General features: G+C 39.2%; 2 protein-coding genes and 1 non-coding gene across 7 annotated transcripts; 2 read left to right on the forward strand and 1 right to left on the reverse strand.

The window, feature by feature from the left end:
• The first annotated feature begins 661 nt into the window (after nucleotides 1-661).
• On the forward strand, nucleotides 662-13,409 carry SLC25A3 (solute carrier family 25 member 3). 2 transcript variants are annotated; one of them, XM_027679956.1, is made up of 8 exons: nucleotides 662-764; nucleotides 919-1,075; nucleotides 5,061-5,182; nucleotides 7,705-7,884; nucleotides 7,996-8,177; nucleotides 8,890-9,062; nucleotides 10,033-10,143; nucleotides 10,254-13,409. In XM_027679956.1, exons 2-8 carry the CDS (start codon nucleotides 925-927, stop codon nucleotides 10,412-10,414), a joined length of 1,080 nt encoding a protein of 359 aa, XP_027535757.1. In that variant the 5' UTR covers nucleotides 662-764; nucleotides 919-924; the 3' UTR covers nucleotides 10,415-13,409. The 2 variants fall into 2 exon arrangements, with proteins under 2 accessions (XP_027535757.1, XP_027535756.1); XM_027679955.1 differs by lacking the exon at nucleotides 5,061-5,182 and adding an exon at nucleotides 5,347-5,468 and having other exon boundaries at nucleotides 663-764.
• LOC113966336 lies at nucleotides 8,347-8,586 on the forward strand. Its single transcript, XR_003533793.1, has one exon. It is a non-coding gene; the product is annotated as a small nucleolar RNA SNORA53 (small nucleolar RNA).
• A 2,832-nt stretch (nucleotides 13,410-16,241) lies between the features above and the next one.
• Nucleotides 16,242-24,972, reverse strand: IKBIP (IKBKB interacting protein). Of its 4 annotated transcripts, XM_027679954.1 has the most exons (5): nucleotides 24,873-24,972; nucleotides 23,184-23,412; nucleotides 21,448-21,565; nucleotides 19,978-20,554; nucleotides 17,183-17,291 (listed from the first exon to the last, which is right to left on the reverse strand). In XM_027679954.1, exons 2-5 carry the CDS (start codon nucleotides 23,375-23,377, stop codon nucleotides 17,287-17,289), a joined length of 894 nt encoding a protein of 297 aa, XP_027535755.1. In that variant the 5' UTR covers nucleotides 23,378-23,412; nucleotides 24,873-24,972; the 3' UTR covers nucleotides 17,183-17,286. The 4 variants fall into 4 exon arrangements, with proteins under 4 accessions (XP_027535754.1, XP_027535755.1, XP_027535751.1 ...); XM_027679953.1 differs by lacking the exon at nucleotides 19,978-20,554 and having other exon boundaries at nucleotides 16,242-17,291; XM_027679950.1 differs by lacking the exon at nucleotides 17,183-17,291 and having other exon boundaries at nucleotides 18,272-20,554.
• Between the last annotated feature and the right edge of the window lie 147 nt (nucleotides 24,973-25,119).

Here is a 25,119-nt window from a genome sequence, read left to right on the forward strand (position 1 = left end):
CTAAGGGAGTTGCATCCTATGGCTGTAGCAGGCTGTGATTAGAAAGTATTACTAGGTGTGATTTGCAGAACTGGAATCTGAGGCAATACTGAGGACTTCTTTAATTTTAAAAAACGGGTGTGATGCTAGGGGTTATGGTGATAGTACTGGGCTTGGTGATGTTAAAGGTCTCTTCCAGCCTTGTGATTCTATGATTCAGTGCAAAGTGCTGCAGAGCACAGGTCAAGGCCAGCCTGCTGGTGCCAGCAGCAGGCTGCTGCTGCACAGGTAGAGCTGGCGTTCGGGAATGTCTCCGGTTTGACATTGCCTGGGGCAAGGCTGCGGGAAGCACGTGGGGTAGTTGGCAAGCTCCCAGAGCCGGGTGGCGATGGGGAAGGATCAGAAGTTGAGGCGCGGGGTTTAGCGCTGGACGGTGCGCTCGAACACCCATGACTACCCGAGGAGAAGCGTGTCCCTGCCGGCGGGGCCTCGGCCATCAGTCCCCTCGTTACTCGGGGCGCTGCCGCAGCCCCGGCCCGCACACACTGACACTGGCCCCGCTCCCGGTCTCTGCCAGGGCGCGGCTCCGCCGCCGCGCGGAGCGCGAGGCGCAGGCGCGGGGCGGGAGGGCGTCGGCCGCGGCTGCGCGTACGCGGCCGTTATAGGCGCCTCCGCCAATCGCGGCGCGGGACGTTGCGCGGCGGCCCCGCCCCCGGCCCACGAAGGGCAAGGTGACGGCGCGGGGCCCACATTCGGCCTCTGCCGCAGCGGCTCCATCTTGCGAGGTGAGTCAGGGCGGCGCGGCGGGCCTTTCCGCCCAGCACCGCGCTCGCCCCAGGGTGGCGGGGCCGCCTCGTGGGTGCGGGGCTGGGGCCCGGGAGTTGTGCCGTGGCGGGGCTTTCCGGTCCCACGCCACTCTGCTCTTGTCGCCCGCCTCAGGTCGCCATGTTCTCGTCCATCGCGCCGCTCGCGCGGCACAACCCCTTCTACGCGCCGCACTTCCAGCTGGTCCAGGACGGCGTGAGGAAGCGCCCAGCGGAGCCCGCGGAGGCGCCTGCCGCGCGCCGGGAGTTGGCGGCCGCATCGGCCGCCGAAGGTGAGAGCGGGACGGAGGGGCCGCGGCGGGGGTGAGGCCCGGGGCGGCGGTGCCCGCGCTGCCCCCGCCGGCCCGCGCCTGTGTCCGCCGGGGCGGCGCAGGGAGGGTGAGCGGCCGGGAGGGGCCGGCGCTGGGCCTGTGCGTCCTCTTGGAGGACGAGGAAGGGCACGGGCGGGGGAGGCGCTGGCAGGCGCTTCTGCCCTCCTTGCGGAGTGTTCCGAGGGGCAAGAAGATTCGGAGTTACCGGGAAAGGACGTGGGAAGGTTCTAGCGCAGACTAATCACAGAGACCCCCGCGGAGTCTGTCTTGGGGAGCAGAGAGCGCTTTTTCTGTCTTTGTAGGGCCTGCAGCCTCGGTCACTGAGCTTATAGGCCCGTACTTTTTCATCCCTGGGGAAGAGCAGCGTGTGAATTTGTGGATTCAAAAGACCATGTCTCCCATCCTCTTTTCCTTTTCCTCTTATTTTTCCCCTGTTTATTCCCATCTGAACATCCAGACGTGCCTGCAGATGTTTTTGGGCTTTTTTTTCCTCCTTTTTTTGTCCTTAGCAGTTCTTGAATATACACAGATAACTACTGTTTAAGATGCGTATTAGAGTCAGGTGCTTCCCATATGTTTCCCGATCACTTTTGTGACTTCTAAAGGTCGTACCGTGATAATACTTCTAGTATCGCAAACTGGGTAAGGTTGGATGAGCCCACAATGTTTCATCTGGTCCAAGCTCCCTGATGAAGTAGGGTCATCCTAGAGCACATGGCACAGGGTTGCATCCAAATGGTTCTTAAATATCTCTTGCGATGTAGACTTCCACAATGTCTCTGGACAGTTTGTTCCACTGTGTGGTCACCTGCACAGTAAAGAAGTTCTTCCTCATATTCAGGTGACACTTCCTGTGCATTGGTTTCTGCCTATTGCCTCTTGTCCTATCACTTGGCACCACAGAGAAGAGCCTGGCCCCATCCTCTTGACACCTTCCCTTCAGATAGTTACAGACATTGATAAGGTCCCCTCTCAGTCATCTCTTCTCGATGCTGAATAGGCCCAACTCTTTCAGCCTTTCCTTACAAGAGAGATGCTCCAGTCCCTTAATCATCTTTGTTGCCCTCTGCTGGACCCACTCCAGGAGCTCCAGGTCTCTCTAGTCCAGAGGAGCTGAGAACTGGACACAGCACTTCAGATGCACCTCACTAGGACTGAGTAGAGGGAAAGGATTGCCTCCCTTGACCTGCTGGCAGTGCTCTTCCTGATGCAGCCCAGGATACCATTGGCATTCTTTGGCCCCAAGGGCACAGTTTTGGTCATGGACAGCTTTTTGTCCGCCTGAATCTCCAGATCGTTCTCTGTAGAGCTGCTTTACAGTAGGTCAGCCCCCAACCTGTACTGGTGCCTGGGGTTATTCCTTCCCAGGTGCGGGACCTTGCATTTGCCTTTGTTGAACTTCAGACAGTTTTTCTCTGCCCATCTCTCCAACCTGTCAAGGTGCTTCTGAAGGGCTGCACAGTAGTGGAGGTAGATATTAAAATTCTTTAAAGCTGTTAAAAACTTGAAAACATCTTTTCATAAAAGAAGTAAGTGGTTTCAGCAAGCTACCTCTTCTGAAGTACCGTGATTATTGAAGTGTTGTAGAGCACTTAGATGAACGTTCACGTAATATGTGAAAGACAACTCAGTATTGGATTTTACTTAATAAATTTTCAAGACATTACTTCTGGCTTTTAGTGTAGTAATCCTTTTGCCAGCTAACTAAAGCCCTAAATCACTCTTTGGTATGCTAAATATATTCAGTAGGTGCACTTATTTCTTAAAAGCATTATGCTTAATCTTCATCCTGTTTGTAGGCAGTTGTGGTCAAAGGTGGCCAGCAGATTTTAATCTTTGTAGTCTTTTCTGCTGGGTTCATTATTTCACATACCAGTTGCTTCTCTGGCCTTTGTGTTGGGAGTAGAACATGTTGCGGAAGATATCTGAGCTTCCACAAGGTCACACAAAGTCAGTACAAACCACAAGACCTTTTAAAGAGTTCAGCTCAGGGCATCAGCTATAACCCAGCTCAGAGGCAAAATGTTCTATGATCAGCTCTTGGAATTTGTCCTTAACATGTCAGATGAGTAGCAGAGATAAGAAATGGTTATTATGTAGCTGTCCCAGCAGTAGGTATATTTTTATGCTGTGTGTTTATATCTGAGTAGCTTTGGGGTAATTGTGCTAAGTCAGTGCCTAGGTATGTTAGAATGACTTTTTTGCCTCTGTACTACGTGTTTAGAGGTCTCTTCACAGGTAATGGTTTTTAGGACATTCTCAAATAGAAAGTCTGAGATGTACTACCACAAACTTAGATACCACTAAGAACTCCAGCCTAATTGATACTGGCTTGCTTTTCTTAATTGCTGTTTTTGAACACTGAGCTGACAGGTCAGCCTGAATAGCATTGTGATACAGCACATACCTAAAGCTCTACTTTTCTGTGGCTACTACAGAGGTCTCTCTCTGTTAGTTCAGGAGTGTGACTTCTAACAGTAAATTACTGTGAAAAAGGGACTGTGAACAAATACTTCTGGTATCTGGGCAGTATGATAACTAGTGAAGTGCTGTTGTGCTGCAGGTGAAAGAGCTGGACAGAACTACCCCATACAGATCTAGAGTCTGTTCCCTGATTACACCTGCACAGAAAGCCTGGTCTGTGTATGTTTAACCTGTCGTTCTGGAGAGTTGTAAACGGACTACTGCTGTCTGCAAATCTGCCAGCTTAGCCAAGCTATTTTGGCGGTTTGTGTAAGTCCCAGGCTGGCATATTTGCAGTCTTGAGCAGAATCTCAATTGACTGTTAACTGATGTCTAGCTTTAAGTTTAGGCTTAATGTGCTGTCTGTGATTTGGTATTTGTTATTTTAGAATAAAGAAAAAATGATATTGTATTGATTTGGTAATTAATTTTAAAGAATTAAGTGAGAAATGTGAATTTAAAATGTAATATATCTGGAAGATTTGGAGGAAGAAGTTCCCTTAAAATAGCAAAGTCATGAGCTGGATAAGCTTGCTAGCGTTAACTGCTGCTCTAGTGATACTGTTAAACATAATTGTAAATTTTTGTTGATGTTTGTAAAGGAATTTATTTCAGAATCAAAAAGAGAGTGAAGAAGCTTTGCATGAGATAGGTTTTTGCTGTCTTTTGGTTTTCATTAGTGTTTCTGTGGAGATAGTTCTTACTAAGTTGGTGTAACTTTAATGACTTCCATTATATTCAAGTAACAGCAATGGATGTAATAGCAAAAGATAATGCCCTTTTACTCAGGGAAATATTTTCTATGTAGTGTATTGTTTTCTGGATGCTTTTGTTTTTGCTTATATATTTAAAATGTTAAGCATGGTTGCAGAACTGTGCTGCTACTTTATCCTTATTTTGTACTGTTAAATTTTAAACTTGAATGAACAAGCTGTATATAAATTTGAGATTCTGTATTTGAAAGAAAATAAAATCTGTATAATCTGAAAAATACCTGCAAATACAGCTGCATAAACAAAATTCCAACACTGATCTTGTAGATCCTTATAAGTCTCTACTTAAATACAGAAGTTACACTGTCATAAAATATTTAACCAAAGAAGCTTTGTCTCCTGAGTACTAGAGGGAATTGTTGGACATTGCAACTTTGAGTCATAATTTCTATTAGCAGCTTCTGGGATTAATTTCTGTGGTTTAAGTGTGTTGTGAACTAAAATTTCACTTTCTTCCATTGTTTGTTTAAAGGAACAAATTCAATTTGGAAGGCTTGGAATCAAATCTTGCCAGTCTAAAAGGTGGTAATTTAAAGCAAGGGAATTATTTCTGTGTATAACAGTACATTTATACTCCCATAAACTTAAATGGGAGTTTATTTCAGTTTAATACTTCTGAGAAAGTAGCACTCAGTCAATTTTGGTTTTTTTCTGACCTTTGTTACCATTTGTGATTGATCATATATATGTAATTTTTTCCAATTAACTAGAATACAGCTGTGCCTATGGCTCAAACAGATTCTTTATGCTTTGTGGCCTTGGTGGGATTATTAGCTGTGGAACAACACATACGGCACTGGTTCCCCTAGACCTGGTTAAATGCAGAATGCAGGTTTGTTCTGCATGTCAGTATGTGATGACATTGACAAAGCATGTTTAGTGTGGTATATTTAATCTACTAATGAATTGGAGACATAAACTATACCTTGGACATCATTGTCCAACAGTGCATGGAGTTTATATAAAAGCATGGTGTGTCTTTATTTTTTGCTGCAGAATACAGTTGTGAATATGGCTCGCTCAAGTTTTATGCTCTCTGTGGCGTTGGTGGGGTCCTAAGTTGTGGCCTGACACACACTGGTGTTGTCCCCCTGGATTTAGTGAAATGTCGTATGCAGGTTTGTATAAACTTAAATGTTTCTTGAACTTTTTCTTCTATATAGACAGAATATTAACAGTTTGCAGTAGGGATGCACTCTTTTCTGGATGACAGGAAGTGAGTAAACTTGAATGCTACTTTATCAAATCTGCTGCTGTGAGACTAGCAAAATACCACTTTTGAGAGAAGCAAAGGTATTTAGGATAATCTGGATGAATTATTTTTGATGACATTTAAGGCACATTTAACTGACTATATTTGCTAAAAGGAACCCAGCACAGTGTTACTCTTGGCTGGCTGGTTGCTGTCTAGCACTATTCCAGTGCTTTTGGAGTAGGAAAGTAGTATCTTTGGTGTTCTGCAGATCTGGATTTTAGCCTGGAGTGACATGCATGTGTAATTTTATCCATTAACACTGTGGATATCAGTGCATGGCTTATGGATTGGATATTTTCTAACAATGCCACTTTGAGTAGAATGGGTAAAACTTGATTTGGTATCAGTAGGGCCATGGGTACTTGCAGCTGGTTTCCTTGAAGTGCTTCTTGGTTGACCTGAAAGGAGTGTCATTGCATTGCACCTAATTTGTGATACCAACTTTGCATTAAAATCATTTGGTGAACAGCCATGGCTAAAAGCATACAAATGGATTTTCTCAGGCAAATCTACAAGAATGAAGCAAATTAAAGCACACTTCTAAATTTCTGGAAATATGGTAGTTAATGACTTCTTGTAGCCTAGACTGACACCGATTAAAAAAATTGGCAATTTTGTAATTATAAAACTTTTGAAATTAGGAGGGAACTATGAATTAGTCAGACCTACTGGTCACAGTAGGAGTACTGCATGATATTCTTTAAAATTGTGTTCTTCTGGATGGCCTTTATTTAGCATTGTTTACCAGAGATGCTTTTTCACATACTTAAGCACCTGAAATTCTGGTCTCAAACTAGAAATTCTATAACACATCAGAGATGCTTGGCTTGGGCTTACCAGTCCTGGGTTTCTTACATGGTAGGGGTGGTGATACTTCCCTCTCCAGCACTTAAGGGGATGTTCAGGAGGGCGGGTTTCATGTGAATTCCAGGTATGATCTTGTAAAACCTGTCAGCATTTATCTCTTTACAGATCCAGTACAAAGCATGTTACTAATCCTTCCTAAGTTCTCCAGGAAGAAACCTGTTGCCTGCCCTCTCATGTCTTTTTAAGAAGAGGTCACCTTTGCAATGGTTTAACTGAAACCAGGACACCTGTTACATAGCTAATGTAACTTGACTTGAACGTAGCCTCATTTTACAGTGTGCCCGATAATATATCCAGTTTTCTGAAATAGTCTCTTTTCAAAATTGACATGTTTAGGTGAAGTAGTTCTTGAGTAGGTTGCTGCCAGACTGCAAGACACATGCAGGTTGGCATGTGTGTCCTATAGCTTTTCCTGAAAGCTTTGATTGGCTTTCAGTTTGATACCTCCCTTCCTAATGCTCTGAGGAACTGTTGGATGATGTCAAATATGCAAAGTAAAAGTGTGATGTGACTTAATTACCTCTTTAAGAATTTCTGTTAAATTATTTCCTTTCACATGAAACAAAACTATTCAAGTCAATCTTTTTTTAATTTCTGAAAAGTTAATGAAATTTCAAAGTTTTATGGGCAGAAAACAATTTGTATGTAGCCTTGTACTTTGACTTCACAGTAAAGTGTAGAAGTTGTTGAGTACTCTTTGATCCCCATTGCTCCATCTGTCTTTGACTGTGTGTGGGGCATCAAACTGAAGGTGGGCAGAGAACCTTTTCTGATTAGGAATCAGGTGAATCATCAGGTTTGGTTTGTGGCGACACTTGAGTGTATGTAGATGTGACATATAGAGTGGATGAGATTGCTCACAGGAGCTATCAATTTTTTAAAGAATCTGATCTATACATAATTGCACCATATTACCTCTGACAGTGTTAGAATAGTGATTTCAGTAAATCTGTTAGTTATAGTTGTATTGTTAACTTGGAGAATAAGTGTAAAACAAAATTCAGACAATTAGGTGATTCCTGAGTGTTGAGGCTGTTAAAATAAGTCAGAGTTTGAGACCAGCAAGTAACCATTAAGTTAGATTAGTTTAACTTTGTGGTGAGTACATCATCTGTCCAGGGAATTTTAGGAAGCCAGCTGTCTGAGGAATTTAAAAATTTTAAATTTTTGATGGGGGTGTGAGAAGGGAAATGGTAAGCTATATCAAGTATTTAACTGCCTATTCTGTTTAGGTTGATCCACAAAAATACAAGAGCATCTTCAATGGATTTTCAGTGACAATCAATGAAGATGGCGTTCGTGGCTTGGCTAAGGGATGGGCTCCAACCTTTATTGGATATTCCATGCAAGGGCTTTGTAAATTTGGTTTCTATGAAGTTTTCAAAATCCTATATGGCAACATGCTGGGAGAGGTAAGCCTTAAGTAATTTTTGTAAGGCTATATATCTACAATATAATAGTAATGTGGAGTAATCACAGAAGCATGATTCATTAATAAAAATGTGTGTTCACATTCACTTCAGGAAAATGCCTATTTGTGGCGTACTTCACTATATTTAGCTGCATCTGCCAGTGCAGAGTTTTTTGCTGACATTGCTCTGGCTCCAATGGAAGCTGCTAAAGTTCGTATTCAGACACAGCCTGGATATGCAAACACTCTGCGTCAAGCTTTACCTAAAATGTTTGGAGAAGAAGGCATCTGGGCGTGAGTATCTCTCAGTTTTAATTTTTATTCAGGTTCTTGATGTTGAGTATTTTTTCTTAAGAACTGTTGCTTTAACCAATTCTGGCTTTAGCTTATAATACGTTTTGGTCTTTGTATTTTAAGATAACAACATACTTCAGGGAATATGTGTTGAACTGGCTGTTAATGCCACATGCTCCTTAGATCCATCTTTGTGAGTATCTTTGTGCTGAGTTCTGCTGGATAACTTCAGTTTCTAGCAGTTCCAGTCAGAGATATTCGGCAACTTTCTGGTTGTACAGTCAAAGATGCTTGAGTCATTGGCATGTGAGAGTAACATAACTGCATGTTAGCTTTCTGTTCTGATAGAATTGGCTGTAGATATACAGGTCATTTCTCACTATCAGGACTTGGCTGGTATGCAGACATTAGCCTTACTGCACTGGTAGTATCAGTACTACATTACTGCAGTGCATTGTAATCCAGAAAGTGACTACAGAAACTGCTGTGCAGCCTGGCTATCAGGAAAAGTCTAATTTGTGTTGCTATTTTAAGGTAGTACTCAGGAACTAATACAACTTAAATTTCTGTTCTGTAGGTATTGACAGCCTTACAATATCAGTATTTAGAAGCTTTATTCTTGATAACGACAATAAGCTAATTTATTTCAAGTTGGAAATGTACCTTAAATATTGAAGAAAACGAAACTGAGTTTGTCTCTTCTCTGATTAAGTTTCTATAAAGGTGTTGCTCCACTATGGATGAGACAGATTCCATACACAATGATGAAATTTGCCTGCTTTGAACGTACTGTGGAAGCTCTCTACAAGTATGTTGTTCCCAAGCCACGAAGTGAATGTACAAAAGGAGAACAGCTGGTAGTCACATTTGTGGCAGGCTATATTGGTAAGGAATCTTTAAGTCCTACACTTCATTAATGGACTACTGCAACTCTAGAGTCCTGTCCCTTCTCAGAATATTAAATGAACGTCACTAGCATGGGAGAAATTACTTTGAACTTAAATATGTGCAGGGGAAAAAACTATATTCGGTCTGTTAGTGAAAAATGAGTCTGTAATAGGACAATACTCTTAATTGTTCCTGTATATTACCAGTGTTGATGCCCAGGTTTAGGAACTGCAGCTGATTTAAGTGAAAAACTTGCATCTTTGTTAGTGTCAGGAAAGTTGAAAGGAAGGTAAGAGAAATTTGGATGGAACGAGGCTTTTCAATATCCAAAGATTCGGAAGGATTTTTTAGCAAAAGAGTTACTACAATAGCAGAACTGAGGTATTTTCTATTCACATCACATTATCATAGAATCATAGGATCATTTAGGTTGTAAAAGACCTTTACAATCATTAAGACCAACCGTTACTCCAGCACTGCCAACTCTACTAGTGAACTGTATCCCCGAGTGCCACGTCTACACGTGTTTTAAGTACCTCCAGGGATACATCCAGGGATGGTACCTCTAACGCTTCCTTTGGCAACCTGTTCCAGTGCTTGACAACCCTTTTGGTGAAGAATTTTTTCTTAATATCCTATCTGAACATCCCCTCGTGCAACCTGAGGCTGTTTCCTCTTATCCTGTTGCTTGTTTCTTGGGAGAAGAGATGGATTACAACCTCCTTTCAGGTGGTTGTAGAGAGTGATAAGGTCCCTTCTGAGCCTTCTTTTCTTCAGGCTAAATAATCCCAGCTCCCTCAGTTGCTCCTCAGGAGACCTGTAGATCTTCATCAGAGTCCTTTTAGGATACCAGAACATGATGTCTGTGCAATTCATTAGGAGGCGTGGTTTCAGCTGGTTGTAGTTAGTGTACACAGTAATGGTACAGCTAAAACACCACAGAACTAATGTCAAATTATTCTTTCAGCTGGTGTGTTCTGTGCAATTGTTTCCCATCCTGCTGACTCAGTGGTGTCTGTGTTGAACAAAGAAAAGGGCAGCTCTGCTTCACAGGTTCTTATGAGGCTTGGATTCAAAGGTACATCCTTACTTTCATGTATTTTGGATCAAGTGCTTGTGGTATTTTGGGGAGGATTTCTATTTTTCCTGTCATTTTATGCTACTCATGCTTAATGTTTTGCTCTGCAGGTGTATGGAAAGGTCTGTTTGCTCGTATCATTATGATTGGTACCCTGACTGCACTACAGTGGTTCATCTATGATTCTGTCAAGGTTTATTTCAGACTTCCTCGCCCACCTCCACCTGAAATGCCAGAGTCTCTGAAGAAGAAGCTTGGTCTAACTGAATAGACAACTCATGGACTGACTGCTCGCTGTCCCAGTGATGAGTTTCATGAAACTTTTATATATTTGACTATGTAGAAAACAAACTCTATATGATGTCATTATTGGCTGTGCCCTCATCTCACATGAGGGTTTAAATTCAACCACTGTCATTGCCTGAAATAAATGAGAAACAGAGTGCTTAGTGTCTGTTTACTACTGCATATGTAAGCTTCATTTCGTAGCAGCAAATATGTCAAATACTCTCCCTGCTTTCCTCTCCCCCCCAAAAAAAAGTTTAAAAAAATTACCAGGTTCTACACATTAGGAATCAGAGAAGTGTTACTCTTCCACTTGTAACAAAACTAGGCTTTCACTGTTTCCAGAGAAGTGCCAAAACGTGTCCTTGTAGAACTGCAGAAACAAACTGCAGTCTTGTGCACTTTGAGTCCACTGATCATTTGCCTATAATAAGCTGTTACTGTAGAATACTTGAACTCCTGAGTAGCTGAGATGAGACTGCAGTCTGATAGGGCATCCTGGTTGTAATACTGGTGTTCCCCACAGAGATAAAAAGAACCTTGTACATCCTAAAGCTGTTTCTGCCTTCGGATGGTCATCCCAACTTAACTAACTTATGCTTACTTGACTGATTTTTGCTTCTCTTGGCTTTGAACCACACCAAAGAACTTGGTCCTTCTGGTTGTCCTGTGGAATTAAACCTCTTTAACTAAAAAAAAAGCTGATGTTAATAAAGATTTTCAAATATATTTAACCACTAAAAGCTTAATTCAGCTTTCCAATAAGATAAAAATGGCTTGTCTTTTATTCGAGAGTTGGAAAAACTTGCCAGCTTTTCCCTACATTTGCTATGGGTGTAGTTTTTAATTTTTTTTTTTTCTGAATCAGTTTAATGCTGAGCTTTGGTTGAACCATGCACTTTTGCAGGGCAAGGAGTCATACCATTTTTTTTTTTTGGACCCTGCTGTGCAGAAATCTAGGTTCCTAGGCATGCAAGAGGAGACAATCGTGCAGTCTTTTACTGAAGAATGATAACACTGCCTTCTGCATTTCACTTGTTCAGTAACCCACAGTATATAATCACTTCACCCTCTCCAGTACTACTTTGTTCACATAGTAGAGCTGGAGCTGAAATTTCTTTTGTGCAAAACTGTGGATATTATCTGCCTTTCAGCATGTGAGCTGATAATACTGAACTTACATTGGCACTCACATATGTTGTACTGTTCCTTCCTCTTTACTTGGTTCCTTCAGAGCCAAAAGGACAATTAAGGCAGGTGCCATTGGAATAGCATAAATATACTGACTGCTGCCTTTTGCTGGAGTCTGATGTGCCTGCTATTGTTTTGCTTAGCATCAAGCTTCTCACCCCTTGGGAAAACCCTCCAACTTCCAAGATTTTGATGATTATACTGAACAAGAAAGATAGGCCTTATTTTGAATTGCTACCTTTCAGAATGTGGAATAAAATCTAAAACTTCTCCATTTCCCTGTCACCAGGACAGTAATAAAGGCACTCTTAGAGTGGCTGGTATCTTAACTGTGTTACACAGCAAAGTCAAATACCCTAAGTCTAAACAAAACATTTGTGCAAGTACTTTGGTGTTGAATTAAAATTGTTTAATGATAAAAGTATGTAAATCTTGTTTCTTCATAGTGAGTGGGAAGCTTTGAAGTTATTTAATGAGTCATGCTTCTAAGAGCTTTCTTGGAGAAGAGCCTTTAGTATGACTTGATCTTGTATCAAGACCATAGATGTTAAATCAGCTTTTGAAGTTAACTTACGTGTGTGGTACAGCTTGTTAGAAAAAAAACAGTATCACTTTTGTGTACTGAATATCAGTTTCTTTAAAAGCATATTTTAACTCAGTAGATATTTCTTTTTTTGCTGTAAAACATCTCAAGTTCCTTCTAATTCTGGGGGAAGTGAAGCACTTCTGTCAAATTTTAAGGCTGGCAGAAGAGTGAGACAAGCTTGGCTCGTGCAGTGAGGTAGCCTGATTGTCAAGCAATCCAATGCTGAGCTAAATTTCACAAGACTGCTTCTTATTGTTCTATACAGTGAGCAAAATCGTACAATTTTTCCCTAGAATAGGGTCAACATTGCGCAGTTTTTTTGCACAGTAATAGGAGAATCTGAAGTCTGTTTTCTCATTGCTCAAGGGTAGACCTGAAACTGTCCTTTTAAAGATGCTCAGATTTATCAAGGTAGATCTGAGACTACAAGAAGCAGCCAGCAGTTCCTCTTCTGAGAAAGGGAAAATATACATAGTGATCATTACAGTGTTGTGTTTCAGTGGAAAACTCAAGAGGGGGAGAGAATTGTCCTGCAGGTGCTGGCTTCATTGACATTCAGCCATAGGCTTGCTCAGATGCTTGTTCAGAAAGGGTTTGACATATAAAATGTTTCTTAAAGTTTCTTAAAATACCTGCTGGTATTTTAAATAAGCTTCAGTGGGAAAAATGTAGTATTAAAATGCATTTAAAAGGTCAACTTTGTAATTGATAACTGCTTTGTGCATAATGCCTGGTACATTTTCTGAAGGCTGGGAAGCTGGGGCATGGGAGCAGTGGTGCCTTTGATGGACTCGCTCTTCCATTGCAGGGCAAGTCCTGTATCGAAAAGGAGCACTCCATTTTGAACTACCGACCCATCACTAAACCCCAAAGTGCTTTGTAAAACATGGATTGTGTATATGCTGCTTGTGTATATTTTATGAATGACAAAACATCCTTTCTTGCTGGTTTTGGAGCTGAGATGAGTTTTCTGGTTTAAAGCATATAGTTCTATAAATTTGGAATAACAACTCCATTCACACACAGTATTTGTATCAGGTTGTACTACAGATCAAATGTGCTGATACTTGCTGAAATGTTTGTTGCATATCATTTTAAAATGGGCTGTAATAATAGAAATAGTTGTAATTAATTTACATTTCTATATAGAAATGATGTAGTTCACAGTGAAAACAATAAACATCCTGCTTTTTTATAGCAAATACGAGTACCTTGGGGAGATGAGCTTACTAGCTATGTGGCTTTGTTACAGAATACGATTTTTGTAACTCCAGGTGATGGGGAGAAAGATGTTGCTAGCAGGAAATTCTTGGCTGAGCAGGTGTTCTGCTGTCTAAAAGTAGATTTTAATGTTTTGGGATTACTTTGCTCATGTAATTTTTCATTGTTGATTACTTAATGCTGTTGCTGGCTTTTGGGTTGGTTTTTTCCTTGCAAGTTGCTGACAAGAATATTAATTGACCAGTTTTGTACCTACAGACTAAATTGAAAGCAAAGATCTCCTGAATGTCACTACAGTTGGGGTCCATGGGATGATCTGTTTTAAGTACTATAGCTGTAATTTTCATTATTATCTGAATCTCTCAATTACTTGGTAAAATTGGAGAGAGTATCTGTGAGTGACCCTAGAAATGAACTTAGTAAGGAGTTGTAGTTTTCCTGAGCTGATAACTCTCCCCACCACTGACAGTACTAAAATAAGGTGAGTTTAGCAGTCTGCTTCAAATTTTTGAAAAATACTTCACTCTCTGCCTCACCTTTTCTACTGTAGAAAGAGCTTTGCCTCTGTCCTTAGCAGTGTAATTGCAAAACTACTCTTCAATTTTTTTGGTACAGTGGAGGTGTGTGCTTGAAGGGCAAATGGAGATTTGTAATACTTGTGCAGATTATGGGAGAATTACTGATTTCTCTCCTTATATATGAGGACAACATGTGGATGTGCCAACATTAGATCAAGATTTTTTTAAAATAGTTTTTCCAAGTAATCTTTATTACTTAAATTTTTTCTCTTGCTTGCAGCAGGAAAGGTTTCTGAAAGGATCATAATGCTTTAGACTTGCACTTCCTGGGAAGGAAGGGTGTGTGGTCTGCATACATCTGAAGGGAAAGGGAAATTAATGGTCCTGTAACACTTTTTGGATCCTGAACTTGCTGTAGAGACCATGCACAGGGCCGTCTACTCTGCTTTTTCCTGGTAGATGTGTTCTAGAATTTGGAGGTTATTCATTTGGGGGTTGAAAGTGAAATCCACAGTTGTTTATCCTGGCTTATTTTCTGGTTAATGTTCCAAGGAGAGAGTGCTCTTTTCCTGCAGACAGACCTCTGTTGTCTCAAGACTGCTCTGATTAACGGTGCGGCTGGAGCATATTTTCCACGTCACTTGTGTAGATAGCACTCTGCCGGTTGTCCAGTTCTGCCTCTCCAGATTTTTGCTGGCTACTGACAACAAATGGTGCATTCATAACATTGAAAACAAAATAAATGAAATTACTGTAGCCCATGATGCTGTTAATCCACTGGTAACTGTGAACTGCATTGTATGGGTCACAGCGAAAGACGTGCAGAGTGCATTTCTCACTCCGCTGTATCTGTGTTCCTTTTGTAACCATGTCTGTTGTGCCAAGTGCTCTCCTTGATGCAACATGAGCTTGCACGCTAAAATAACCAAAATGGAGTTAGTGGATTCACTGAAGAGCAAGCTTTAATATACAGATGAGATATATTTATTATGTAATCCTCAAACTCTTGTGGTGTATGTGCATATATATTTTTTGAGGTATACACAACACATGCTTTAGCATGGCTGACCGTTCTGGCTGTTGAATTTTCTGTCTCCTTTAAATGCCATTTGGTTATTTTTAGGGGCTCACTTAAGAATTGTGTGAAAGAGCAAAGGGACAGGAGTTGGTAAAGGGTGTCTGTGGGTGCTTTCTAGAAACATTTGTCTTTTGACAGGTTTATTTTTGTGGTCTGTCAGGTGGACTGGAAAGGGGTAAAAAAAAATTGGGAGATAGCAATAGACCTTTACCAAAAAGAGGAAGATTTTAAACGAAATATTTGAGGTTGACTGAGGGCAATGAAGGGGTATGGAAGACCAGCAACATGAAGCTGACCAAAAGACATGGAATGCTGAATGAGGATGAGAATGGTGAGAGAGAGGAATGGTTATATTTTCCATTCAATCAAGAGTCTAGTAGCTACAAGATGTTCAGGTATGACCAGCTAAACAATTGAGAAGTTTTAAAGGCCTTACCATATACTTACACTTCTTGATATAATTCCATTTACAGGGATTTTTTGAGTTGCTATATTGCTCCTAATAGGTTTTTATAGTAATTTCCTATTTAATGCACTTTCCCCCTGCCCTTCATCTGCTAAACCCATTCTCACTACGTTGTTACTTCAGTCTACTGCCTACTCCATTTTCAAATGTCCCAGATCTCCTGTTCTTCAGCACAGAAATACTGCCAGTGGCTCATATCAGTGTAGCCTTTTGGGATGTAAGTAGCTTCTCTTGGCAATTCTGCTACTCACTGTAGTATTTTGCAGACTAAGAAATAATGAATGAATAACTGTTAGGATTCCTGAACAGACACCATGACACTGGGATAAAGCCATCAGCAGGGTTAACAGGTCTTTCAGAGCATTGTCCCTATAGAGATTCTGTGTTTTAAAGATGAATAGTGCTGCACAGTAATTACGATTTACAACTATAAAGCCTCACAGAAAACCTTATACAATTTACTCTATCTGATTGTGTGACAAACTTTTTGCGAGGCATCAGCAATATTTCTGGGCATTGCTTGATTCACTGCATTTACCTCATTAAATATTATTAAAAAAGAAACCACTTTAGTTTACAAAAATCATAGACTGAATATATTGAGACAAATTGCTATTGCTGTTTGACTAACTCTTGTTTTGCTGGAAGCCACAATTTTATTTCCGCCTTTGGAGCAGGAAAGGAAAACTGAAGATCTGTCAGTCTTGTGTACTGCTTTTTTCATGAAAGCAAACTCCAAAGCTAAGAACATAATTTTGTGTTTTAACACTGCTTTATTGTACAAAACAAGCAATTTATTAAATGTAGCATTTGTCATTCTTCAGAAAGACAAATACATGCAGAGAGACATCGGTTTTGCTCACTTTATAACTTCTCCCTTGAAATCAGTATGACTTTTTCCTGTCCTTTTCAAAGGAATAGGACAAACCTCAAGTTTGAGTGTGCTTCTAAATGAAGCCTTTAAATATTGTCTGTCTTCTTAGTACTGCATGTGATGAAGTTAACAACTCCTCAAACACTTTTCTTTAGGCAGTGGCCTTTCAGTGATCAGTTCATGTCTGAGATCTTGGTTATTTCATCTTTCACATCCTTGGTCTCAGTTTGAACTCTTGTTAGATTGGCCAATTTCTCATTCAGTAAAGCAATTTCCTTTTCCCGTCGTAGTACCTCCTCCACTAATCTTCCAATTCTCAGCGTTAGGTCATTTATTAATGGCTCCAAGACAGCAAACTCCTTTTTAACTTTGTACATCTTGGGTTTTAAATCATTTGCAAATGTAACTGTCTTCAGAACTTTTGCTCTGTCACCTTCAAGATTCAAAAGTCTATCTGAGTGCTTGTTAAAATCACTCCTTAACTCAGACAATGCCGTCTTCATTTGCTCAATTTTTCTTGCATTACTGGATGCCAAGCTTTGTATTTTTGTACTTCGGTCAATGCTACTGGTAAGGAGGTCACCTATATTTTTTACTGTCGTCTTTTCACCTTTTTCTACTTTATCTTCTAGTGCTTGCAAAGAATCTGTCAGTGCAGTCACTTCTGAGACTAGGCCTGAAATGCGCCTTATGTCAGTTTTTACTGTCACAATTGTCAACGTTATGTTTTTTGCTACAGAAGCTGCATTCTGTTCAATGCTTGAAACTGCATGATAAAGGCTTGTTAAATTCTTCTGCAGTTCTTCTTGTTTTCTAATTATGCTGCTAGACCATGTTTTCATTGTATAAATATCTTCCTGCAGATGCTTTATGTGAGAAATTATTTCAAGATCTTCCAGCTGTTCCATTAAGTTCCAAGCCTTTTCATACTAGAGAGATACAAAAATATATCTAGCTTAACAACTCACATCATAATTCAAGCTATATCAAATGAAATATCTTACTATTCTGATATTCAAATTGAGTGCAAATCCTGTCTCTAGGAAATCAACTTTTGTTGCAACACAATGAAAACTTTTTTTCCTGACAGTATACATAAAAAATGTTACTACTTTTTCTATTACAACAAAAAATTACAGGAAGGTGCTATATGATTTTCTCACGTGACCTCTGAAAACACAAGTCATCAAATGCAATCTTCTTCCATTTATAGGAATTTTTGTAGTAAGTCTCCCTAAAAGCTACTTTAATGAGAGAACACTCATGCTATTGTTGGATTTTTGCCTGGATTTGCTAGTTCACTTTTTTGTTTTTAAATGACCGGTTCTTAGTTTTTAAATTTGAGAGGAAGAAAGGAAAGTATGTGAGTGATACTATCCTGTTCAATCCCCAAAAAGTCAGGGTAGAACTTGGAGAGAAAAAAACCACCAAATGGGCAAGTTGAAACACATTCTAAGAGGCTATCATTAGTTTCATATTAATCCTTTTCTGGATGCTAGCAGTAAAAATACCACCAAAGAAACAAATACTTTTAGCTCTTCAATAGTGTTGGTCATTCCTCACTAGCTCAGAACTGTCTGCTCAAAAACAAAAGACCAAAATTGTGGAAAGTTGTGCTTGTTTCCTAGCTAATGCCCTCTAAGGATGAGGATTTCCTGTTCAAATTCCTGTACATTCAGGTTTCAATAATGTTAAGGTTGATAATCTAGCCACCCTTCCCCAAAAAGATATGAAGTAGAAACACTGTAACTTGAACACACTTCAGAAAAGTATTTAAAAAACATTTCTTTACAGAATAGTTTTTCTTAATGGGACATGGAACACTAAAGTATTTACTCTGTACCCTTTCCAAAGGAGCAGTTTATTTTGAATTAGATTATGTACCAGGACAGGACAATTCACTACAATGTATTTTTATTTTGAATATGACTGTAAAAGACACAAATTTATACATAAGCAATAAATATATGAAACTGACACAGCTTTATAACATTGAGAAATGCTGGTTTCATAGTCTCTTGCATGGGTACTTCTGCCTGTTTAGTGAAGATTTCAGAGGAGTTCTAGAGAGACGAATGTACAAAATCAGAATAATTTAATTTAAGTCTGATTAAGTCATAAATATTGTGGGTTCACACTGTCTCAACTAAGCAAACTACTTTCCTGAGTTCAGAAATACAAAATTATCAAGATATAAGTCTGTAGACAAAAAAATTATATTGTCCCTGAGATCCAAATTTCAATGAACAGCTATTAGGCCTATTAGGTAATGTGTGTAAGTAGATCTATGGATAAACTGGATATTCCCTGATCCCAAGTACTTAACTCCGTGGATTTCATTAATTACTTTTGCAGCTCTTGGTTCAGCAAACTTTGGGAAACAATGTCAGTGGCACTGTTAATTTTTTTCCCTTTGAAATGCAAAGCAATACCAGACATATAATGTAATGCCTAACAGAGAACATTCTACAGAATAAAAGGTTAAAATTTGTTTCTAACAGCACCAAAACAAACAAATAACCCCCAAACTAATACAGTGACTGATCACACCAAACTTGTAAATTAAATGATGGAAGAAGAATCTAACAGGAATATCTGTTAATAAGAACTTTAGTCTATATGTAGTTCAGTGACTTCAATGGCAGAACAAAGCGATGCCAGTGATTTTAGGACATTTGAAAAGGCTGGAAATGAAGTCTAAGGAGAATATTTTCATGGGGTCAAAGAAATGATAGCACCAGCTGCTATGTAAATACCAGCTGCCTATAAATACAAGACAACGTTCTCAGTAGGGGATTCTTCACTAGTGTTTTCTGTAATGCTGTAGTAGCTAAGCTTCAGCTGTTAAAAATGTACTCAGTGCTTTCCTGCACATAATAAAATACGTAGATCCCAATAGCAATTCTCACATTGAGAAGCCTGCACCATAAGCACAAAACCGTTATGGTATACAATACATTATAGGAAGGTACATTACTGAGAAATAAGTCATTAATTGTTCATTGTGTTACAAGTCCATGGAAAATAATACAAAAAGTAATAACAACAGAAACTTAAGTAATGAAAACTAAAAATATTACTTTTTTTTCCCTTAAATCTAAACACTTTGCTTCAAATTCCTTAAATGAAAAGGATCTTTTAATAAATAAGCTGAATATAATTCTTAATTTAAGAAAATATTTCTTTCCTTTTTCAACACAGTATGGCTTGCTCTCTAGCGTCTTTATTATAAGTTTGCCTTTCAGGCTAATCCAATGTCTGTTTAAATTAATGACAGTATTTCCGCTATCCTTAACGTACACTGAAATCACATTATTTATAATAAAGTGCTTTTTCATCAATGAAAAACCCAAGTCTAAATTTACTTATCCCCCTTCTGGTCATCTCCTAAGTTATAGCTTTCTAAAGTTACTCCTTTTGCTTTTGAAGATACTGTTATGTCAGGCACTACTGTTTCTAAAGCTGCTATTTCATGTTGCCCTTTCAGCAAGCTGCCATTGTACTGTATGCCTTCGAGAACCTCTTGCATCGCCATTGTATCAGAAACCGTTTTCAACATATTATTTTCCACAGTGAACAGCTGTGTTGTCAAGTCCTGTATCTTTTTCTCCATACCTAGCAATTCACTCGACAATCTAAGAATAGAATGAATAGCATTTTCAATTGTTGGCAAATGGGTCTTGCACTCCTCAATTTTAGGTTCATAGTTTGCAAGTTTCTGATTCAGGTCTGTGTCCTTGGCTACCAGACTATTCTGTTCTTCTTCTAGCTTTTCAACTGCCTTTGCATGCAAGTCCAACTTGTGTTCAACTCTAGAGAATTCATCATCTTCTTGCGTTTTTACTGTTCTAATATTTCTGGCTGTACTGTCTTCCAAATCTTTTACTCTTTCTGAAAGGGATTTAATTCTTTGGTCAACTTCATTAATTTGGGAAGTAACTTCTGTATGTATGAACTTTGCTTCAGATTTTAAACCACTAGTGTTTGTATTCATTTCATCCAAGCTTCTTCTCCATGAATTTGTAACATTTTGGAACTTCTTATTAATGCTCTGCATCTTTAGAGAAAGAGTCTGTTCATTGTTCTTAATATCATTTATGATGTTACGAAGAGAAGATATTTCCTGCTCAAACTCAGTCATCACAGAGATGGATGAAGCAGCTTCTTGCAGGACACTTTCAGAAGATGCAAGCTGCATTTATAACACAAAACAATGTCCGTGTCTACTTAACGGAAGTAAGAATAGAAAACAATTTCCATTTATTTAAGAGAGAATAAAGTCCCTTAAAAGCCACTGTACTTGTTACAAAGGTCCTATATGATTTTTTCATATTTCATCTTTAAAATATTGTTCATTAACCTATCACAAAAAGCTCAAGTAAAAAGGTATGTCTATTGTTGCATTTCTATAGAATATATGCCGTTTTCTTTGTTGTCAATCCCTTGTTTCCATGTTTGTTTTTTGCATGTAGAATACAGTAAATGCCATGCAACATTTTGCAATCTTAAGTGTAGCATATAAATATCCAAATTACATCATGTATAAGTGACATCATTCTGAGATCAGTGCTAAAACTAAAAAACTGGCATAAGCCATGCTGTGATCCCATCATTATCTGTAAGGTATTGCGGATAATTTGGCAGTCAGCACAAGTTTTCTACTTTATAATGTCACACATCATAATATTTTTTTCATTGTTTTATTTTCTTATCTATCACTTCATTATGTTTTCATGTTATTAGAACAGGTCTACTGCATAAAAATGCCTGTAAATTTTCTTCAAATCAACACATGTTGAAATCATACACAAAAAAGTACTGGTAGAATGAAGTACGTGCATCGATGTAAGTTCTTAAAAATAGTTTAAAAAATAATACTGAGATACAACCACTACATCTACGTACTTGAACAATGGCATGGATTGACATGTTTTGTCACATGAAATATTCTCTAAAGGCCTATTCACAGGCAAGTAGAACACATTATGAAAATTTATTTTAAAACAGAAAAATTAACAACAACAACGTAAAATGATGGTAAATGTTCACAAGAGATTTTCCAATTAAGATGTTAATGACTATTACCTTTTCAGAAATTAAATTTATTTTATTTTCCACATCCAGGATTTTTTCAGCTTCTTGCTGTACGAAATTGTACTTTCTTTCCATATCAGTAAATTGAACTGACTGCTGAAACAGAAACCTGCAAATTGGAAGTAAATAAACATAATTAGCAGATATTAAGTGTTCCAGGACCTGATTCACAGCAATTTGTTACTGGAGGGATTTCTATTCACAGAATTTGCTAGATCAATACATAAGAGAAAACAAAAAAATCAGGATTTAATGAAGTTGATCTGTCTAGATACTAAAGTTATCTTCCAAAAGAGGCAGGAAAATTTGGAAACATCCATAGATGTCTTCATTTTTACTTCATTTTTTACACTGTATTGCCATTCAAACAGAAAAAATGTCCAGAGTACTGGCACAAGAAGACTGTTACACGCTCGTGATGCGTTGCCTTGCAATTATATTTTATTGATGAAGTGTTATTTAACTATTGGAAATAAACCACACACACAAAAATTTGGACTTTCTTACAAAGCATCACAAAAGCATGCATAGAAGTCTTTGGATTTAGAAAGGCTAGTTAATGTTTAATTGTAACCACCCAAGAACACATGGCGGCAAAGCTTGTATAGCTACTGTAATGACGATGCCAGCTTTGAACAGGCAGTGGAGATCTCAATCCTGTACTTTATACATATTCTAGATTCATTTACTGTGAACTTGGATGCTTTCTGAACTTTGTCTAATTAAAAAGGCAATGAGATAACAAAGCAAAAACCCCTGAATTTTGCTGGATGCTTATTAATCCCCAAACAAGGTCTTTTGAAGACTATGCAAGGGTCCTCTCTGTAGTAGGAACAATTTTATCTAGAACAACAGAGCTTACTTCAAATGCTTGTCCTTTCATAAATTGATATTTATAATTTATGGTATATTAATTATTATTTACAATTAGAAGTTTCAAAATACATACAATGTTCTTTAAGATTAAGTTAGGCAATAAAATCTATAGACAGATATATGCAAAAGAGACAAACAGACATACATAAAACAGTAAGCAGAAGCATAAGTAATAATTTTATTCTATGTTGTTCTGTTTCACAAAAATTTAGATAATGAAATCTAGGTGACATTAAAACAAGAAAAAAAATTACCTTAATTTTCAGATTGATGTCTAGAGTGAATAACCTGAACTAATTTCTGGCACTAGATTTCTAAGAATTTCATCATATCATTTTTGCATGAGGCTCAGTTTCTGATGCAACTAAGGTACTGATGCTGCTAAGATATTCTAAAACGTCTTTAACGAAGGTATTTGACCTTTACTTGAAGACTCCACCTGAGGAACAATTACCACACTGCTGAGCAATTTATTTACAGAAAACTCTGTTTCATTTCTACTGTCTATTTATGACCTGCCAAATGAGCTTTGTTGTACTTATTGGCAGATTAAGCTGGTCTTCACAGTTAGATGTAGTCTCCAAAGCAAGTACTTAAAATTCATGAGGAATTTTAAACTTTTAAACTTTCAACATGATATAATAAATTGAGCTTCTATTATAACTTACTGTACACCCATTTTTCCATGCTTGTGAATACTGCTATTCTTTTCTTGATCCTTCTGGCTTTAACAAGTTTATGTAGTCACTTAACTCAAGCATGGCATTCAAATATAAATCATACAATCTGTGACTGAATACCATATAGAATACAAAATAAAATATTAAAACCCACTTTAGAGGGTTACCTACCAGGTCACCACCAGGCAAACAGTAAGAGAAATTATGGTCAAGCTTGTCCGTGAGTCCATCCAAAAGGAACTCTGATTATTGCTTGTCCTGGGATTTGTCAGCTTCCCGTAACTACTGTGCTTCTCAACATTTTGTGAACCTTCATTGACCTTAGATGAAGAAATACCTTTTTTCCTTTGCTTAACTTCAGACATTTTGTGGTTTTAAAAAGCAGAAGCAAAAGAGAAAGCTAGGATAAAAAACAAACCCCAAAAGGACTACTTAACTTCTAATCATTCTCAAACATAAACTTTCACCCTTGAAGTACAAAAATACACCCCTAAAAATGTTTCTTTCAGTGTTTACTATGTTTCTTAGTTATGTGCACTTTTGTAAAACGTCACAAGACTTTCATTTTGCCTTCTATAGCACAGAGCCCACCTTTCATATTTTCTAAAACCAAACTCACTTTTCAAGCTTTAGCTAATTTCACCTTTCCAGAAATATTTTGTCTGTCGTAGAATAAGTAATTTTAAAGATATACTGAAAATAACAAGGACTAAAAGCACATTTCTTTTTGTAGTTGATGACTGTCAGAAGATCATCAGCAATTTCACTAATAGACTTGTGTTTTACTTGTAGATTTTTTAAAAAAATAATTATTACCTATACCACATTAAAAGGGGAAAGTTATCTTTTTATTTTAAAAAATGAAATTGCAAGTCAAGCTTTCATTTAGAAATAGTTCTATTGTAATGATTTCATATCATTTGTAAAATCATAAACATCAGTTAATAAAAGGTCAATAACAGAAAAATTCAGAAGATTAATTAAATTATGCATCTAGATCAAAGAAAAGCTATAACTTGTTCTTAATAACATTAAGGTCCGAATAGAAACAAGTAATCTTCAGCCTCATATTTTACCAACCAAGTGGAAGTACAGATTGGAATTTTTAGGCCTACAATCTTCCACAGTACTGCTCAAAATAGACTTCATCCTTGGTGGATTCAGTTTAGCGCAATTTGAGACAAAACTGTTGTGCTGCTTTTTGGATCACTTTGCAGTATTGCCGCTTAGTCACATATCAAAATATAAATATTTATAGACACTTGTATAGTCACATACAAGCATAAAATATATTGTTTAAAATCTAATCTGTCATAAGAGCAGGTAGCTTAGAGCTGTTTGAATCACACACACAAGGCAGCATGCTCTGAGTTTGAAGCACGTAGGAAAAAACACCTCTTAAAAAAAAAAACAGAAAAATGCTATTTTGTAACTTTTAAGACACCTTGAGATTGAGAACATTACGAAGTTAAAGTAAAAAAAAAAAAGAGAGATCTGAATGGTAGTTAGGGAAATAGTTCAATACAGAAAAAAAAAAAAACGAAAAAGCCCTGCTTTAAAAGGACGGCTTCAGATCGCAGAGCGGTGCGGTACAGAGGGATGAACCGCAGCTTCCCAGAGACCCTCCCGTGCCTCCCTCCCTCGGCTCCGGCATCCCCAGCCCTGCCCGCGCTGGGTCAGGAGCACCGAGCGCGACCCACCGCCCCCTCCTCTCCAGAGCCCCCACGTCCCTCCCTCCAAACCCCAGCACCTCGCCCGTCCCCGGGGCAGCTCTGCCGGACGCCACCCCGCCCTGGCGACCCCCAGCACCCCGCGCCACCTTCCCCGCTCCCTCCAGCTGCCGCCGCGCTCCTCCGTTACCCCAGCGCTCCTCCGGCCTCAGCTGCAGGGCGAAGGGGCGGGGACGGCCGCGCTGCCCCGCAGCCACCACGTTTACAGGCCGCGGAGCCCCTCCCCTGGCTGGGGTCGGCGCATCGCGTCCCGGTACGCCACGTCCGGCGCCCGCCCGCCGCCGCCGCGGGCAGGGGAGCGATCCGGGCACACACAGCTGGGCTCCGCGCAGCGCCGGGCTTCGCTGGGCGCGGGGCCGGGCAGGGAGCGGCCCGGC

The sequence above is a fragment of the Neopelma chrysocephalum genome, unplaced genomic scaffold, assembly GCF_003984885.1.
Source record: "Neopelma chrysocephalum unplaced genomic scaffold, ASM398488v2 Primary Assembly neopelma1_59, whole genome shotgun sequence".
Taxonomy (NCBI): Eukaryota; Metazoa; Chordata; class Aves; order Passeriformes; family Pipridae; genus Neopelma; species Neopelma chrysocephalum.